Source organism: Colletotrichum graminicola (assembly GCF_000149035.1).
Source record: "Colletotrichum graminicola M1.001 genomic scaffold supercont1.7, whole genome shotgun sequence".
Lineage (NCBI taxonomy): Eukaryota > Fungi > Ascomycota > Sordariomycetes > Glomerellales > Glomerellaceae > Colletotrichum > Colletotrichum graminicola.
The window spans coordinates 843,586-861,790 of record NW_007361011.1 but is presented as its reverse complement, the minus strand read 5'-3'; the positions used below and the strand labels follow the sequence as shown (position 1 = coordinate 861,790).

The 18,205-nt window shown below is 51.1% G+C and overlaps 6 protein-coding genes across 6 annotated transcripts; 3 read left to right on the top strand and 3 right to left on the bottom strand.

Moving 5' to 3' along the window:
• Positions 1-87: 87 nt before the first annotated feature.
• GLRG_01913 (X-Pro dipeptidyl-peptidase C-terminal non-catalytic domain-containing protein) lies at positions 88-1,904 on the bottom strand (the record flags this gene model as incomplete). The annotated part of the gene is made up of 2 exons (XM_008093247.1): positions 88-882; positions 936-1,904. 2 exons carry the CDS (start codon positions 1,902-1,904, stop codon positions 88-90), a joined length of 1,764 nt encoding a protein of 587 aa, XP_008091438.1.
• A 746-nt stretch (positions 1,905-2,650) lies between these two features.
• On the top strand, positions 2,651-3,786 carry GLRG_01912 (uncharacterized protein; the record flags this gene model as incomplete). Its single annotated transcript, XM_008093246.1, has 4 exons — positions 2,651-2,925; positions 2,979-3,106; positions 3,163-3,454; positions 3,507-3,786. The coding sequence occupies 4 exons, from the start codon at positions 2,651-2,653 to the stop codon at positions 3,784-3,786; spliced, it is 975 nt and encodes a 324-aa protein (XP_008091437.1).
• Positions 3,787-6,267: 2,481 nt separating this feature from the next.
• GLRG_01911 (fungal specific transcription factor domain-containing protein) lies at positions 6,268-8,595 on the top strand (the record flags this gene model as incomplete). Its single annotated transcript, XM_008093245.1, has 1 exon — positions 6,268-8,595. The coding sequence occupies one exon, from the start codon at positions 6,268-6,270 to the stop codon at positions 8,593-8,595; it is 2,328 nt and encodes a 775-aa protein (XP_008091436.1).
• A 1,063-nt stretch (positions 8,596-9,658) lies between these two features.
• On the bottom strand, positions 9,659-11,328 carry GLRG_01910 (heterokaryon incompatibility protein; the record flags this gene model as incomplete). The annotated part of the gene is made up of 3 exons (XM_008093244.1): positions 9,659-9,693; positions 9,813-9,877; positions 9,968-11,328. The coding sequence occupies 3 exons, from the start codon at positions 11,326-11,328 to the stop codon at positions 9,659-9,661; spliced, it is 1,461 nt and encodes a 486-aa protein (XP_008091435.1).
• Positions 11,329-12,951: 1,623 nt separating this feature from the next.
• On the top strand, positions 12,952-13,512 carry GLRG_01909 (glyoxalase/Bleomycin resistance protein/Dioxygenase superfamily protein; the record flags this gene model as incomplete). Its single annotated transcript, XM_008093243.1, has 1 exon — positions 12,952-13,512. One exon carries the CDS (start codon positions 12,952-12,954, stop codon positions 13,510-13,512), a length of 561 nt encoding a protein of 186 aa, XP_008091434.1.
• A 2,034-nt stretch (positions 13,513-15,546) lies between these two features.
• On the bottom strand, positions 15,547-17,653 carry GLRG_01908 (nucleotide sugar dehydrogenase; the record flags this gene model as incomplete). The annotated part of the gene is made up of 3 exons (XM_008093242.1): positions 15,547-16,764; positions 16,852-17,300; positions 17,392-17,653. 3 exons carry the CDS (start codon positions 17,651-17,653, stop codon positions 15,547-15,549), a joined length of 1,929 nt encoding a protein of 642 aa, XP_008091433.1.
• Positions 17,654-18,205: the final 552 nt, after the last annotated feature.

Here is an 18,205-nt window from a genome sequence, read left to right as displayed (position 1 = left end):
CAAAGTAGAAAAAACTGGGTAAGCAGTTGGGTCAAGGCATCTTAATTAAGTATACTGCCTGGACGCCTTTGGGACGTTATCAATCTATCAGTAAATGAAAGGCAGAATAATGCGACTTGGATGCTTGAGTCCGCAGTGGATGAAATGCTCCCCCTTATTCCTCTCATGCTCGGGACGCTCTGTCGAAAAGGCCTTGTATTCGGCGATGGATGGGAACTGGCCGCCAATCTGCACCTGAACCGATTCGCCGGCTTCGTAGTCAACACCCATCGCCCATATGCCGATCTCCAACTCCACGATTGTACCCGGTGGGATCTTGTTCTCCTCGTCGTGGGGGTGGAAGGGAAACTGCGGGTGCATTGATCGCGAAGGGTCGATCTTGCGGTGAGAGGCCCGCAGCTGGCCAACCGAGCCGAGGTGAAGGTTTGTGCTGCTTTGGTCCTTTTGCGGGATGTCGTGGATGGACTTGACCGGCGCAGCCCAGAAGGGGAAGCAGAGGTGCATCATGGGGTTGCCTTCTTTGTCCAGTTTCCGGATGTTGATGAACACATTCATATCATCATGCGAGGGGCATGACATGTAGAGGATAGCCTTTGGGATACCGATCAATCGCGATGGCTTATCGAAGGTGTAGGTGAATTTGGCAAGCGATTTGCTGTCTTCGGAGTTGTATGACACTTTCGATGAGCTCTCGGGAGCTGCCTCGGTCAGTGCTCCGGAGTTCAGGTAAAACGTTTTGTAATCGGTATTGGGAGGAGGGAAGTCTTCGAATATGATATCGCTCTCAGCTTCTCGGTCACCAAATTTGAGGGAAGTCCACCGCACTTTGGGTGTCTTCTCCCAGTCGTTTTCGATGCCTTTGAGGTACCTGTCAAAGAATTTCTTCACAAGTTAGTAAGCCTGGCGATAATTGGAGTGGATAACGAGGGACTCACTGCCAGGTCCTCGTTGGTTTCCGGCACGCTGTACAAGTCAAACCACTCTTGCCAGGCGCTCCAGCGAACCCATTTCTTGGAACAGCCCAGCTCGATGAAGCCTCTTATGCTACCCATGGTGTGAATGGAGCTAAAGTCTGATCCCGAGATGTAGGCGGGAATGTTGATGGCCTTCATGTTTGCGCGCTTGTCTTCCCACCAGATATTGGACAGGGGGCTGCGACGGTACATTTCCGCAAAGTCTTCCACGCCCGAATTACCCTTGATGATGAGGTTGGTGATCAGGTCGAAGTTGCTCATGGAGAAGATGCCGCCTCTGACGAATTGCTCACGGAACAAATCGCCACTTGCCTCCCACGGCGCAATCGCTTTCAGCGACGGAGGGTTCAAGGCCGCAACGTGCCATTGAGCAATCGCGAGGGCAGAGTTGCCTGCCATGCCGACATTGCCATTGCACCAATCGAACTTGGCGATGGCTTCAATGACGTCGTATGCATCTTCGGCGTCCTGCAGTCCTATGATCGGAACCTGCCCGTCACTGTTGCCGGCACCTCTGCTGTCGACGCTGATGATGGCGTAGCCCTTGGGACACCACCTCTGGGGGTCCAGACCCTCGAACTTCTCCAATCCGCTGAGATCGCTTTTCTTGACACAGCAGGACCACGGTGTCATGGGAAGCATCGTGAGCGCGCTGTACTTCTTACCGTAGGGCGACCATCCCACAATGGCGGGGATCTTTTCATTGCTGTCCGCCGGCCGGTAGACGTCGATATAGAGCCTGCAGCCATCTCGTACTTTGATCTCAACATCATGATCGATGCGGATGTCGCTCTCCAGAGGTTTCGCGTTGTAGCCGTTCCAGCCCTTTGGCAGGACCTCTGTGCGGCCTGGAGTGAACCCCTGGTAGTTATTGACACCGATTTCGGGCTTGCCAATGGGCTTGATTGCGACCTCTATCGGAAGAGGCATGTTGAGACTGGCGGACACGGTTCTTGGAAATGTATGGATATCTGGGATATTCTGGAGAGAGCAAAAGGTAGCTTAGGCATCTAAGGGTCCTCAAGGAAAGTAAACCAGCTGCTTTTTATCAGACGCGTCTGCAGATGCTGGCATGTCCAGACAAGCTCGCCAGAACACGCATTGATGTGACCGTGTCGCCAGGGCCTCGGTCTAAAGCTGCCCGGAGCGGGTGCATTGGATGGATGTTAGCATCAGGGACCAATACGCGGGGTTGAATGGCGGGATAGCTCCTGGAGCAGATCTGAGGTAACATCCGCGACCAGCAGCCCCTCCTTTAACCCAGGGAAGCGGAGAAAAGTAAGGGGTCATAAGAAATGGCCGAACCGAACCGAACCGAATACAGGTTACCCGAAGCCTTCAGCTATGCCGGATTGTATCGAATTCGGCCAGACGACCGACCCGGGCCTAGGAGTCAGCCCGAGGCACCCCGCAACCGAATCTGTGTATGCATAATTGCCAATGTGACTTGCGGGGAAGCTTGGGTCAATGGCTCAGTCTCCCAGGGATAGCTTCAAACCGTAAGGAGCTGTTTGACTATGCAGTGAAGAGGAGCACTCATATAACGCCCGAAACTTCTGCAATTCTTCTGAATTGATCGTTCACAACTCAGTTTGAACCGTCAACAAGTCTCTAGCGTTTATTGAGTCATTGTCATTCAAGCTTCTCACACTTTTTGCGTGCCAAACACTGCCAAAATGGCCAAGGACCTCCTCACACCCAAGACCAACTACGGCGACTGGCGTGATTTCTTCTTTGAGCATGGCTATGTTATCCTGAAGAACGCCATTTCTGCTGAGCGAGCCGAGCACTTCAAGACAAAGCAGATCGAATGGCTCAAGTCGTTCAGCCGGGGATTTGACCCTGATAACGAAGACACATGGACTTCTGAGCACCTCCCCGTGTCCTTCAAGGGCGGCATGTATGGGTCCTACTGCGCCCCGCATGAAAGATTTGCGTGGGAAACAAGAATGTAAGTGGGCATCTGGCCTTGCATCATTGGCTCGGCTGGCTGACCTAGACTAGGGAGCCTGGAGTAATTAACCCATTCATTCAAATTTGGGAGACGGATGAGCTGCTTAGCAGTTTTGATATGTTCAACATTACTCTCCCCCGTCAAAGGGACTTAAAATGGTCACCGTGGCCTCATTGCGGTAAGATCCTTCTGTTGAACCCATGGTGTGAGCCTTTACTGACAACAAGCCTGTAGACCAAGATCCCAAGCGCAAAGGACTACAGTGCGTCCAAGGCCTGGTCAACTTTGCGCCCAACGGCGACAATGACGGCGGTCTCATTGTGATGGATGGCTCAGCCAAGCTCTTCGACCAGTTCTTCCAGGAAACCAGAGTCATGGCGAACCACGAGGACGCCCCACCACCAGAGGAGAACTACCGCGACCTTTTTATCTTCAAGGAGGAGGACGTTGCATGGTTCGAGAAGCGCGGATGCAAGCTTCTCAAGCCAAACCTGGACCCTGGTGACATGGTCCTGTGGGATTCTAGGTATGGACCACCTTCTGCCCTGGCTATACATTGTGAGACTGACACCTTGAAGAACTATGCACTATGCCAAGCACCCCGAGGGCACTCAGATTCGTCACGCCCAATATGTGTGCTTTACCCCAGCAAAGTTCGCGGACCCCCAGAGCCTGAAGGAGAAGGCGGATATCTTCCGGGAGTGGGGGGGCACGACGCACTGGCCGCACACTAACATCCACCCCCAAGGCAAGGCAAAGAGGAATGGAGTGGTTGACCCGCAAGAGCGTGATGAACCTTTGGAGAAGCCTGTGATCACAGACAGGTTGTTGCAGCTGGCGGCTGTTAAGGCGTATTGATAGGTCAACTTGTAATTTGAACATAGGATTTGGTGTTTATGTACTGAAGATATTGAGCAAATAAGAAAGCAGACTAAAAAGACTCCGCAAATCGTACACCTTTCTCCTTGCTGAGTGTTCCATGTGAAGCATCAGGTTTATCCAAGTCTTTACGCTAGTCGGGGAATGGTGGATCATGAGCTTCGCTCCACATTTCGGAAACAATTAGTTGTCAGTCCACAAGCATATATCAACAAGCTACGGAGGTGCGTTTCAAATCACCATGCCAGAAATGCCAAGACCACCCCATGTCAGTTAACAAGGATAATTGCAGGGGTTGCCACCTAAATAAATTGCTACTAACATTTTAACGATACCTGCCTAGAACTTCTAATTAATATCTACTAGCATAACGCCCCTCCTTATATTTATTACTACTATTAAGAGTAATAATAGCCTTAATATAGGCTAGCAGCCTCTCTATCTAGGCCTAGATTTACTCTTAAGGTAAGGCCTGCTAGTACTATTACTATGCTCTTTTAGCTATAGCTTAGTTAACTAGGGCACCTTTCCTTATTATAAATCGCTTTATCTAGGGCTAGTAAGGCTTAATAGGGTTAAGATTAGGGCTATTACTATACTAGTAGAGCTTTTTAATATAATAAGTAGTATATGTCTAGTAGATAAAGTAGTAATTATAAGAAGGTGCCTTATCTTTTTAGATAATAGTGCCTAATAAGCACTCTTTAAGTATAAATAAGAAAAGCTTTAGTAAAAAAATCTCCTTTTAGTACTAGTACTAGTTAATTCCTTCCTTACTTTTATAGACTAACTTACTAGTATACTTATTCTAGTAAAAAGTTAGTTTATAGCTAGGGAGCTACTAAAGCTAAAGCCTACTTATCTCCCTCTCTAACTCTTATTTAAGACGCTTAACTAGCTTTAGTGTAGTATTTATTTTTATAACCTTAGTATTAGTAGTTTACTATATTACTACTAACTTAAGTAACTAGTAGTAAAAAAGGCCTTTTTTATTATATATAAAGCAGCCTTAAAATATAAACTTAAAATATCTTTTTTATTAAGTATAAATATATAACTTTATATAGGCCTTATATACCTATTACTATAAATAGTAGCTACTATAGTAATAGCCTAAAACTACTAAGGTCTTATTAGACTAAATAACCTTTTTTTAATCTTTAAGTAACTAGTAGTAATATATAAGGCACTAAAAAAGCCTCTCTTACTTTATCTAAGCTATTAAGCTAGGCTTCTTTATTAGTTTAGATTTTCTAAAGCTAGCTTACTAAAGGATATAGTAAACTATTATAGCTAAGATATTTATATCTAGCTTACTTTAGAGCTTACTAGTAATATTAGTATACGTCTTTTCTCTACTATATTAGTTATAGTAGACCTTCTTAATAACAAGCTTAGCTACTATAAGTGTAGCCTTCTTTAGTTAGCTAGTCTAGGGGGTATTATTAATATATTTAGGTTATAAAGAGAAAGTAGGAGCAGTTAGATTAAAGCCTTACTTTTTTACTTATTAGAGTATATTATTAACTATACACTTTAATAACCTTAGGCCTTAGGCTACTTTATTAGCTAATTTACCTCTTAGACGGCTCTAAAGGGTAAGAATAACTGCCTGTAAAGAAGGGTTAACGCGCGCTATAGTTATAATAGTTAAAGGGGAAAAAGTGGTGTTGTTGTTGTTGTTGTTGTTATTGTTGTTAAGGATTGCCTTGCTTTGGCCCCTTTTGGCCCCTGTAGAGAGGAAAGTGGGTGGATTAATTTAGCCTTTCTGATTGGTTGGATATATATTAAGTGGGTCCTACTGGCCGGGGTTGCTCTGGGCAGTTGGGCATGGTTTTTTGAAATGCACCTCCGTATAGATTCATATAACATTGGCTTCTACCACAGACTCTCTACTCTTCATAGGAGTTGACTTCGCAGTCGATCAAGTCTAAAGATGGGGTGCACCAAAGGTGTGGAATAGATACGGAGCCCAAACATTTGCCGTTGTTGCCAAACGCCGGGATGTCCACTCAAAGCCGAAGAAGGGGATGGGCAAGTGCAGGATTCGATACGCACTACGAATACGAAGATCGATATAAATCGATCTGGCAACGGCTCGCACCGCCGTCGGAACAATATTCAGCTTAAGGACCTATTACCATTACTAATTGCGACACACTGAGTGGTCTCGATTCCCGAGGCTCAATACATACCGCGACCATCCCCCCTCCCCCCCCGCCCCCGGATTCTCCCCCTGCCCCTGGGGCGGGGTTTCGTCTCCTGCGGCCAGGGATATACCGGTATTCCTTTTCCCCACGTTCTCAGTCAAGCAGACAGATTATTAGGTATCTGTTACATTATATACCTTACCCACTGGAGATACCCGAGGCCGACCGAGGAGTCCCGTACATGCTGACCTGGGCCCGAATCGCTTCCCCGAGCCATTGTACGGATCTGAACAGCCTGTGCTTCGACGTCATGACCGGTTCCGTGTCGAGCTCGGGCGAGCAGCCGTCCGTCTCCGGAAATCAATCACATTCGAAGCGCATCCGCCTGTCGTTAGCCTGCAACCAGTGCCGGAAGCGCAAGGTGCGGTGCGACGCGCAAACGCCCAAATGTCACAACTGCATCCTCCGAGGCGACGACTGCCAGACCACGAACCCCCGGAACCCAAACCAGCATGCCGTCCGAAAATGGGCAGCCAAAAGCAATACAAATCAAAGCGAGGGCGGTAGCACCTATGAGACCTCGGAGACGCCGCGGGAGCAGTCGCACTATCGAACCGCCTCGCCCAGAGCGCGACAGTACCTGTCTCCAGCCTACGACGACGGCTCGGAGGGCGAAGCTGCCGCTTCACAAAAGATGTCGTGGGTTGCGCGGGCCTACCGCGCCAACGCCCGCGACAACCAGAGTCCGCATGAGCATGCGGATCTCAATCCTGACATGGCCTTGAACACCGACGAGAGCCCGCACCGCCTAAAGTTCATGGGTGGCAGTAGCGTTCAGTCGTTGACCATGTTTGCCGACCTCTTCTTCCGCAAACGCGGTCTGAAGCCCATATCACCCTACTTTCGGTTTGGGATGCATCACGTCGAAGAGTACCAAGTGCCACTTTCATTCCAACTACCATCACTCCCCCCGCTTCCAACCATGGACGCTTATCTAGACGTTTACATGAAGCGGATTTTCCCGCTATTCCCTGTGTTTGATGAACCTACGCTTCGCTCCGAGTTGGGTCGGCTTACAACGCTTCAAGACTCGGATTCATCCGCCGGGTTGCAGAACCTCATTGAACCATCACAGGTGCCCCTGTTGGTGTGCATATACAGTATAATGTGCATCGGCGCTGACGAAGAGACCTGCATGCTCACTGAGGTTGGCACTCATTACTTGACAGCAGCTTACAGCCTGTTGGCGCACGTCATATCAACCCCATACCTGGCCTCGGTGCAGGCCCTCGTCCTCCTGACCATTGCATTACGCGGCCGAAGTAAAGAAGGACAAGGCTGGCAAACGCTGGGGCAAGCGATTCGCATCGCTCACTCCATCGGCCTCCACCGCCATGCGTCGACAAGGCATTCTGGGAATACACCAGATGCAGGGAACTCGGTCCCTTCGCCGGGATACCAAGCCGACCGTAAACTCCACAGCCGAGTTTGGTGGGCTTGCTATAACCTCGAGAAGCTTATGGAGCTTGAAACGGGTCGTCCAGCTGCGATACACGACTCGGATTGCGATCACAGGCTGCCAGATCCCGTGCCCATCCCCAGCGCCGGGATATTTTCACTCTCAGCCTCGGAATCCCTCCATAATCGTCAGACCCTCGACTATTTCCAGCCCTGGACTTCTTTGAGTCGCATAATCAGCAGCGTCAGCGCTCACATCTACCGCCGCTCGGGACAATCCCAGACCTCTCGCATTCTGCTTGGCGACACAGTCCGCCTGGACTCGGCGCTGACAGAGTGGGCGCAGTCACTGCCTCCCGAGATCCGCCCTCCTGGCCCAAACAGCGGCAACGAGATCCTGTGCGAGACTGGTCACAAGCATCTCACAATTTTCCTGGCCATACAGTACCATCATGCTCTCATATCTCTTCATAGGGCCGCTTTGGTGTTCCCCGAGTCCATGTATCGGACGCACATCAACTACCAAGCCGACTGTGGCACTTTGTCGGCGGTGGAGCTGACACGCTTGAGGCGCGGTGCCGAAATATGCATTGGCTCTGCGAGAACGATTGTGAGACTTATCGGAGAAATAGCTGACGACTCTACACCAACGCCTCGGCCAAGAGGCGGCATGCTCGGCGAAGCTCCTCATACCAAGTCTGAATCCATCATCTTCACCATCACACAGCCCCTCATGGCGGCTGTGGCCCTGGCACTGCACATCCTCAAGCAACCCAGCTCGAGGCTCGCTCGCTCCGACCTGGAGCTTCTGGGGATAGCAGCACAGTACGCGGAAGAGCAGTACACCAAGGTCTCGCAGAACCCCCGCTTCATCCAAGCGTGTTCAGTCCTTCAGTCAAATATGTCAGAGATTGTATCCGGCCATCGGCAGCACCGGGGCTCGACAAACTCCATTGCAGTGGAATCTGTGCGTCACGAGCATGCGCTAGTAGCGGACTCAAACCCTGAAGCCATAAGTTCGGCTATGGACATGATGGACTTTGAGCTCCCGGATCTGACTGGAATGTTTACCGAGATCAGCAACACTGACCTATTTGGAGGTGTCCGACTGGAGAACCTCTGGGGCATGTTAGGTGCAGAGGGGCAGTTTGGGAAAGGCTCAGGGTCTTGGCCGCAGTGATCGAATTGTTTTTTATTTCCATGTGCAACCATTGTATTCATCATTTCTGTATGCTCGTGTAGCTTCTTGTCAATATACCACCAAGTTTAGATACTTAATAAGGAACCCAGATAATGTATTATGCAGTTTCGAGCACATTTCTCTTCTGCTTTTAGCAGACGCTTAATCTTTAGCCTATGGAGATGACTGGAGGCCACCTCAATATACTTGATAAGATATAGGAAGATCCAGGTCATCCACGCCGTCTTGTTAGGTATCCCACAATAGTCTATATTATGAAAGTATCTAGCAAAAGCCTCATGTAAGGTTGTCCTCCCTCCTCACCTTGCCTCCTCGCCGAAACCTAACCAGAAACCAGAGGAGGGGGGCAACGCCCAATTCTCCGCTCAGCTACAATATTATTTATTAGAGTATGAACCTGTGTACCTTTCTTATGCTGACAACATCTGGGCACTGCGAATACCTTCTTCTCTGTATCATCGCTTGGGTTTACTGAGAATGCAAGGACCTCCCTTGCATAATTCTTTTCGTCAGTATATCCCTATTATCATCAACGTTGATAATGTTAATCACGAGAACCACTAGGTCTTGAATATTAGGAAAAGTAAGATAATCAACGTAGCCCCATAGTAGTCAATATAGCTAGGGCAAGGCTGTTGGTTTAGGCCTTACATCTCTTATAGTTTTAGTCTTACTTAAGTGGCCTCCTTCCTTTATAACATAGACCACGTGCTCTTCCTGTATAGCTGGCGCGCTATTAATTCAAATTTGCCTCTATAATGTCTCATATATAAGCTTTGCAAGTTCTAGGTCCTCAGATTGTGGGAAAGGCACAATAGGATGCCACGGTATGTTCTTTATTTGCCGTTGCGAACAAATCAGGATGAGGGGGCTCGAGTGCTACCAGTATTAGGGATTCCGCGAGGCACATTTGATCAGTGAAGTTGGTTTCCCAATACCAGTCTGGCGTAGTTACAACCGCTTTCAAAGTTTGACTCTTCGGCTTCTTTTGTAGCATTGACCTAGAAGAAAATTGGCATATTCCTGCATCCCTGCTTTCCGCTTACGTCGTATTGGAGTCGTTCTTTTGGAACTCTACTTGATATGCCATCAGCTGTGAAAACTGCAGCCGAGACTTTCCAACGGATTTCATTTTCACACTATGACTGCTAACCTGATTGCGCGTCTGTATCCTTTGAAAAATCGCATTGAAGTACATTTATCCCTTGTCTCATAGTCGACGAAGCCAACGCGCTCGCAGATATGCTCAGGCCCCCCAGGTCTGCCACGAAGGAGGATCAGACAATACGTATCTGATTGCCGTTTTCGCAAGGTATTTCCTGGTAAGACACAGACAACCCAGCAAAAGTACCTGTCGGCCAAGGTTGTCGTTCCCAGAGGGCGGTCAAAATTGAAGGCGATCTTCTCCCCATTTCTCATCATTACGCCAGCCAACTGCTCTTTTGAACCTGCCTCGACTACAACATCAAGGAAAACACCCCGAACTGTAATGCTCCCGCTTGAAATGGATCCGGCAGATTCTTGGGTCGTTGAAACAATGCTGACCTCTCGTGCAGCCGTTTTCCCTAGAAAGCGGGGAGTGATCGGCTCTTCGGAGCCTGCGTACGGAATCCACATCGTAACCGGTCCATTGTGAGACGCCCACGACCACGATGGCGCGACGTATGTTTTTGAAAAAGAACGCTCAGTCTCCTTGGTTCGCACAGGCGCCCAACACAGGCTGCAGAGAAAGTCCGAATCCCACCAGTGTCCTGCGACATATTGAGTGCGTAGAGCGACTTGAGCTACACGAGCGACGCCAGACAAGGCTACAAGCCTGTCAGTGGCCACCGTGAGCCGTCGCCGCGTGTAATGCTCGACAGTACTCTGCCACATCCAGTTGGGTGTTTCAAAGTTGCTTAGCTGCAAGCGCGGTTCGTACAGCTCCTTGATCGTCACCAAGCCCAAAGACGAGCCAGGAAACTCGCACTCGCACCGGTACTCGCTGTCCAGGCATTGGAGGTTCATCTCGCCCCCGTAGAATGTTAGAATACGAGAGGCGAGAACCTCCTCCTGAAAACACCAACTGCGGCTCAGCGTCCCCTCTGTCTTGGGCTCTGCTAGAGTAGACCAGCCAAGCCAGCTATGGTCGAGCATTGCGCGAGCGTAAACCACAGAATGGGCATTTGTGTCCCGAGGAAGCTCGAACTTGATGAGACTCCGCGAGGTGTTTGCTGCAGACAAGAATCCATCTTCCACACTGGTGCAATTCGCGGCTGCGATTACTAGAAGAGAATTTCCGTAAATCTCGGCCATCTGAGAGGACTGTTCCTTCCAGTCTACTGAGTCTTTGTCGCCTTGGATGATGCATAGCCCATCAATCCACAAGAATGGGATATCTAACGCCGTTGCCACCGTTACTGCATCTTTGTATGTCTGTGGGAGTTTGACGTAAGAGATATTGTTGAAGTTTGCCTGAAGGTTGTCAGGGGTTGTCACGCCATTGTTTCTTGGGCCCCATGTATAGCTCAGGCAAACATAGGCACCGCTCATGCCCTCTGACTCTAACAGGCATAACTTTCCCTCGGTGGGAAATCGTCTGAGATCCAGGACTCTTCGCGGTAAACTTGGCGGCCGATTGATTTTGGGGCCGACCGAGGCATCAACGTGAGAGGCTGTGTTGCAGGGCTTCAAAGGTGCAGTGCGAAGCTCATCTTCAACCCTCTCCAACATATCTTCGTCAGTTGGTTTTTCACTGGCTATTTCGTCGGCCTTGGCTCTCAGACCACCTTCACAAGAGTGATGAATACGGCAAGTCTCAATCCACGCCTTGGCTTTGAGTAACCTGGCAGACCAATCTTGCGCCAAAGAATGTCCATGAATATCATGATAGGCTGACGCTTCGGTCGCCAGTACACCTGAATCAGAATACATCAGTGAAAGGGCCAATTTCCGAGCGCGTTGGACTCGACACTTGCCGTTATGTATCAATAACTCGAGGGTTCTTTCAGGACCAGCAGCAAGGTCATCCAGGATACGAAATGGGTAGCAAATCTCAATACTCTGCCCGAGTTGAAGGAGGGCAAATGCTGACTTGGAACAATCGCCCTCTCTGCAGCGCTGCAAACTGGTGGGCTCGCACTTCAGACATTTTGGGCTTGAGGTGTAGTCTTTCCAGCTAGAACTTAAATATGATAAAGCCTGCTCGATTATCAAACATCCGGAGCAACCCCAGGTTGACCGACTCTGAACCAGGCGTAAGTCCACGACTGAGATGATCTTGTGGATTCTTTGCTTGTCCTCACAAGGTGTACCTGGGATCAGATTTCTGCAGAAAAGACATCGGTCATGAGCAAGTGGCAGACGCTCAGGATCAAACAGTCCCACCATACTAGTCGGCGCGGGGTAATTGACACAGCTGAGCAAGTTTCCAGAAGATTGATCTGACTGGTCCAAGCGTAGCCTTGAGTGACAGTCATATGTTTGTAACTTTTAACGTTACTCTGATTCTTCCGAACTTGGAGCTGTAATCACAGGCGAGTTTCGTGGAAGGGAAGGGTTGTGAGCGCAGTGTTTCTGATGGTTATTTGTACAGAGTATTGGGGGTTTCTCCGTGGATCGTGATTGTGCATCTGATGACTAAAGGATTCGCGCCTTACCGGCGTGTCCGCCCCTTTTCCATGCCGCTTATCTAAGATAGTTCACTCCGAAGCAATGAAGTTAGAAACCCCACGAAATGTTCAGATCTGTGTCGAGCGTATTCGTGTCATACTACCAAGAAAGGGATCGGGAGTGGTTCGGCTCAAGACCTTTCCGGCGACAGCTGCTGTCATTTTGCGAATGGAAAATACATCGGGCCCGGATCCCACCTCCGACTAGATGGTCCACAGACACTGTAGCTCTTGTGAGTTGAGATGAGTTCAGCGGAGCTCCGGAGCAAGCGGGGTTGCGGAGGCCGGTGGAGATATATGGAAACGACGGTGCCCCGGTGCGGACTTGTGATTCATGTTATGGCGACGCATGATTCTTGGCTTAAACGTCTGAATTTCCCACCATTTCTTCAGTCGTCAGATCTCGCGCGAGGGTCAATGGATGGCTTCAATGGGCTGTTTGATTCTGAAGCGCCGCATGACATCGTCTGATCAGGACTACCAGTTTCATGCTCCCATAAAGGACTTTGTCAGTGTTGCCACGAAGCTCACCGGTATCGGTCATGGATGCGAGTGTGTGCATCTTACAAAAAGGCTTCGACGCCCCGCGTAGCATGGAGGGCGGATGTGGGGGTGACTCGCTTCATCCCCATATACTGTGACATACTTTGAAATCAAGTTGAACAGTAGCATACCGCGTCTCAAGATGGCTTTAGATACAGTGCCTGCGCCCTCCGAAATTGCTCACCTGGGGTTCCGATCCAAGAACCCCGAGAAACTAGTCGACTTCTACCAGAGATTCTTAGGCGCAAGGGTCCAACTCGCCAACGACTTCATTTCCCTTCTCGCGTGGGACAAGGAGCACCACCGCCTGGCCATCATCAACGACCCCTCGGCCGCTGCCAAAGATGAAGGTGGCTGCGGAATAGATCACATCGCACTAAAGTTCGCCTCCGTGGGCGACCTGGTTAAGGTATATCGGGCGGGCAAGGAGGCGGGCATCACACCTTTTCGATGCCTCAACCACGGGGTATCCAGCAGCTTGTACTACAAGGACCCCGATGGCAATCATGTTGAGGTCATGATCGAGGCCTACGACAACCCGGAGGACGTAGAGAAGTACATGAAGACCCTGGATCCCATGAAGATCAAGCTGGCCAAATTCGACCCCGAAGATCTGCTGCGCAGAGTCGATGCCGGGGAAGATGAGGAAACCTTGAGAAGAGCAGGTTTCATTGGCCCACCCCCTACAGCGCTGGAGTGCTGAGTTCATAGAACGGACGGAAATATTATTGAATGCGGTCATCATGAGGCAGACCTGCTCTGACAATGATAAGCGCGGCATGCTTCCTAACAAGTCCCATTCTTTGTATGCAATGGCTCCCAGTAGAATAGATTGACAACAAAATATGATCGTTATTGTCTTGTCATTGTTTCAAAGTTGACCCGGCACAAAGCTGGATCCAGGGCCATGCATAGAGGGTTGCGCAATCGTTTTGTACACAATAAATAAAGACATGGTATAACAGATCCTAACGCAGATAACGGTCACACGAAGATCCGCGTCAACAAATCAAACAGTGATTCCATGCCCTATATCACTACACGTCTTTGAGTATCCCAGACTATCCATTTGAGTCGTCGGACGCGGCGCTTCACGGGATAGGCCAGCCCCCTTGTTGGCACCTCCCTCCCTCCCCTGGCGTCACCGTGCCGGACTCCCGGAGGCGTACGCGTACGCGTCCGCAGCCACAAGCCTCCGGTCCATCCGGTCTGCGCCACTGGGCAAGATACAATGGCACCCGGCTCCGCAGAACCCTTTCCCATCCCGGGGCTGGAGCTGAAGCACACGCGCACCCTGTAGCGCATCCTGTTATTGTTATTCTCGCGGGGGTGTCCTAGGCTCCTTAATGAAGTACACGTGCTGGCAGGTCAAAGCTGCGAAACACAATCTGTTGTAGAGGTCTTGCCTCTCTGGTATTCATGTCACTTTTTGGCAGCAGGTTACCATCATGGCCAAATGCTGCATGTCCCTGGTCGCTCCCGCTAGGGCAAACTCGTTGACCCGTCAGTGGCGAGAACCCATGAACTTAATACAATGCCTGGGACCTCGGTGCTCACGAAGTACACCACGACACCGTTCCAGCCTCTAGAGTAGACATGTTCAATCTCCTGCATATCCAGCATGACATACTGAAAGCTCCCGGTGGGCTAGGCGAGAGGGCAGGAAGATAATTAGAAGGAGCGTGTAATCTATTTGCTGCTGGTACGCCTCAAGAGCTCCGATCCTCTACTTACATGTGCTCTTCTTTACGCCCCTCGGGATCCCGCCAACGGGATTCCGCCCGAGCGCTCTGCTTTTGTTTTACTTTACCCCGGCGAGGGGCATCATCATTGAACATGGCCCCCGGACAAAGACAACCATCGGAGCGTCCCGGCCGACTTCCGATCAGCGGGCGTCACGTTTACGAGTCAGTAGTAAGTGGTTTTTTTGGTTTTTTTTTTTTGGTTGCTGTTTTTCAACGTCCATCGAAATCCACTGCTTGCGTGATTGCCCACAGTCTGTGTCTATCTCTTCAATGATCACGAACTGCATGGATTAATTAGCCTGCGGAAAGCGAGCATCCATGAGCTAAGAGGCGCAGGTGAACCCGGCGCTCAGCAGAGTCGCAATTCCAACCGAGAGTCCTGAAGATCCCTGGGTGGACGCGCAATCACCTGGCGACATTGCGGTGTTAGTGCAATGGCTTCGTTTAAAAGTGTGCTAGTGAAACCGGCACCGAATTGGGATTAGTGTTCGAACTGAGCTAACAACTTGCACAAGTCTCTGCTAGACAGTAACGGGGTCAACTCAGTAGGTATCGTATGCAACGTCTGTTCGGTGTCAAAATCATTCGAGATAACCATACTTGCATGTTGTGAGCATCAAGTGTAATTGAACGCATAAGATTGGGTATATTTATCCCAGGGTCAGCAGAGGCTTCTCTCCTTGCTGCCTCCCGAGGCAAATTGAGAAGTCAAGCACGGATCTGGCTAAAACCTATAGCCACCTCCGAATGTTGGTAGAATGAATAATGATAGAACATCTGAGGATTCGAAACGGTGATCCAGAGACAAGCAATTATAATGCGCCGCCCATTAACCCTTGTTCACCAGAACGCCTTACTGTGCAGCTGAAGTTCCCTCGTCTAATGTACGTTCAGCCGTCATCCATGCCCGAAATAAAATGCAGAGATTTGTGTTGTCTCGCTCATCCGCCGCCCTCTTGGAGCGTGAGGGTGGTGGGAGGTCAAGTGAAGCCTCAAATGACCAGGCCCTTGCCGATGCCCTGTACTTGGAAGCCGAGCTTCTCAAGTTCCGGGGCAGAGACGACGTTGCGCCCGTCGAGCACTAGTCGAGGGCGCTTCATTACGGAGGCCGCCCACTCCCAGTCGACGGGGTCGCCGAGATCCTCGTTGGCCGCATCGAAATTGCAACCGTTGCAGCCTTCCTGGCACTCGGCCTCGGGCTTCATACGCTTCAAGGGGTCCGTCGGCGTGGAGGCGCTGGTGCGGGACACAAACTTCTCAAGCTCGATTATGTCCATCTCGGACAATGACTCCTTGATGAAGGCGTTGGCCTCTTCCCGAGAAGCCTCGGGGCTAGACCAAACGGATGATCGCCGAGCAGTGGTCTGGGCCTGCTTGGGGTAGCGGAAGTGGTACCAGGGAGTAAGGATGCAGATGGCACTCGAATCCTGGACAGTCTCACGCCAGGTCGCGTGGACCTTGACGCGCTCAACAACACGCTCGTCGCTGATGGACTCGCGGACCTCGTTCATCACCTCCACGGGGTCACAGCCAGGGTCGAAGATGGCAATCTCGTTGGGCATTTCGTGGGCGAGCTCGTTGATGATGTGCACGGCGATACTGTTGCGCGTGTCGTTGGTGTTCTCCTTGAAGGCGAAACCGAGAATGGCCACCTTCTTGCGGCGCAGGTTGCCGTTCAGAGCGCGGTGGACCTTCTGAGCGAAGCGCTCGCGCTGGTACTTGTTGATGTCGAGCACACCCATCCAGTAGTCGGCGACGGTGTCCAAGTGGAGAGTGCGCGCCATGTAGGCAAGGTTGAGGATGTCCTTCTCGAAGCAAGAACCGCCAAAACCAACACCCGCGTGAAGGAACTTCTTGCCCAGACGAGAATCGGCACCAATGCCCTGGCTGATCTCCTGGACGTCTGCGCCCAGCTCCTCACAGAGAGCACTGATGCTGTTGATGCTGCTGATGCGCTGGGCAAGCATGGCGTTGGCAACGAGCTTGGTGAGCTCGCTCGACCAAGTGTTCACGGTCAAGATCTTTGACTCGGGAACCCAGGCGGCGTACACGCTCTTCAGGGCATTGGCGGCACGGACACCGGCGGGGGTGGTGGAGCTACCGATGAGGATACGGTCCGGGTGCATGAGATCGCGTACTGCGGTTCCCTCGGCAAGGAACTCGGGGTTGGAGACAATCTCGAACTCGGCGTCGGGCTGGTATTGGGCCATCTATCGAGATATTAGCATCTTTGACGGTCGAGTGCTCCGGCGGCTGGATGCGGCGAGCGCATAGGCATGTGCGTAGTCAGAACTTACAATCTCGCGGATCATGCGGGCAGTGCCCGTAGGGACGGTGCTCTTCTCGACAATGACAGCGCCGGGCTTGGCGAACTTGGCCACGGTCTCGGATGCTCCCTCGAGCGCACTCAGGTCGGCGGTGTACCCAGCACCGAGGCCGTACGTCTTGGTGGGAGTGTTGACGCAGATGAGAACGATGTCGGCCTCGTGGATGCAACGTTCGACGTCGGTGGTGAAGCTAAGGTTAGGCTTGCGGGGTTCAAGCTTTACCGCCTTCCCGGCAGAGGGGAGAAAGGCGGTCGTCTCGTTGGTGCCATCACGGGCGATCCGCACAATCTTGGGCAGACCGGCCTCGTGGATGGGCAGGTGAGGAGAGTTCCATGCAGCGATGCGCTCAGCGTTGAGGTCAACAACGTTGACATTAAGGGCAGGGTTATGCAATGCGATCAGAGCGGCAGTTGGGCCACCTATATATCACGGTCAGCTCATCGTTCGGACTTATAGAGCATGCATCGGGTAATGAGCATGACGAGGGCTTTGAAGGTGAGGGCCGCATACCAACAAAGCCGGCGCCGACGAAGCATACGTTCTGGACCTTCATCGGCTCAAGAGGCTCGAGATCCGAGGCGTTTGAGACCGTCTCATGCTTGAACTCGGGGCTGCGAGGTCTGGAGGCGGGAGGAGACGAGTTCGGAGTTCCACTGCTGGAGCCGGCGTCCGAGTGCCCGGCGCTGAGGGCGGGGGACTGAGAAACCATACTGCCAACAGTTGATGTAGTGTCTGCTGTGACGAAGCGTGTGCGCGCGAGGTTTGCAGCCATTGAAGATATGCTCCGTTGACCAACAGAGCTGATGAGAAGGTATGAATGACGCGAACGGGGGCGAGGTCCCGGTTGGTAAAAGCGACGATCAGCGGGTAGCTAGGATGACGGTCGGGGGATTCAATTCAAAGATTTCCCGAGGCAACGGAAATGGTTTCCGAGGAGTTACGAGTCGTGATTTGGAAACAAAGGGCCCGAGTTCGTAAAAGGGGGAAGAGGGTTCCGATCTAAATAAATAGAGCCGAGGGAATGGCTGTGGGCGTCGTCGGTGTTGTTGTTGGTTGTTGGCGTGAAGTGCAGCGACCGACAGCTGACAGCGCATAAGATACCTGAAAGGTGTTGGGAGGGAAACAGAAACAAGGGTCTGATAATCTCTAATGAGTTTCTCCAAAGTCAGGAGCTGAGTTCCCTTGCGTTGCTTGGCAGACTCAGATTCTGCTTCCTTTTCTTTTCTTCTTCCGTGGATGTCGACACTCGGGTGAGTGGAGGAGTGACAGACAAGACAATGTCGAGTTGGGACCACACTTTTTTTGGGGAAACGGGGGGGGGGGG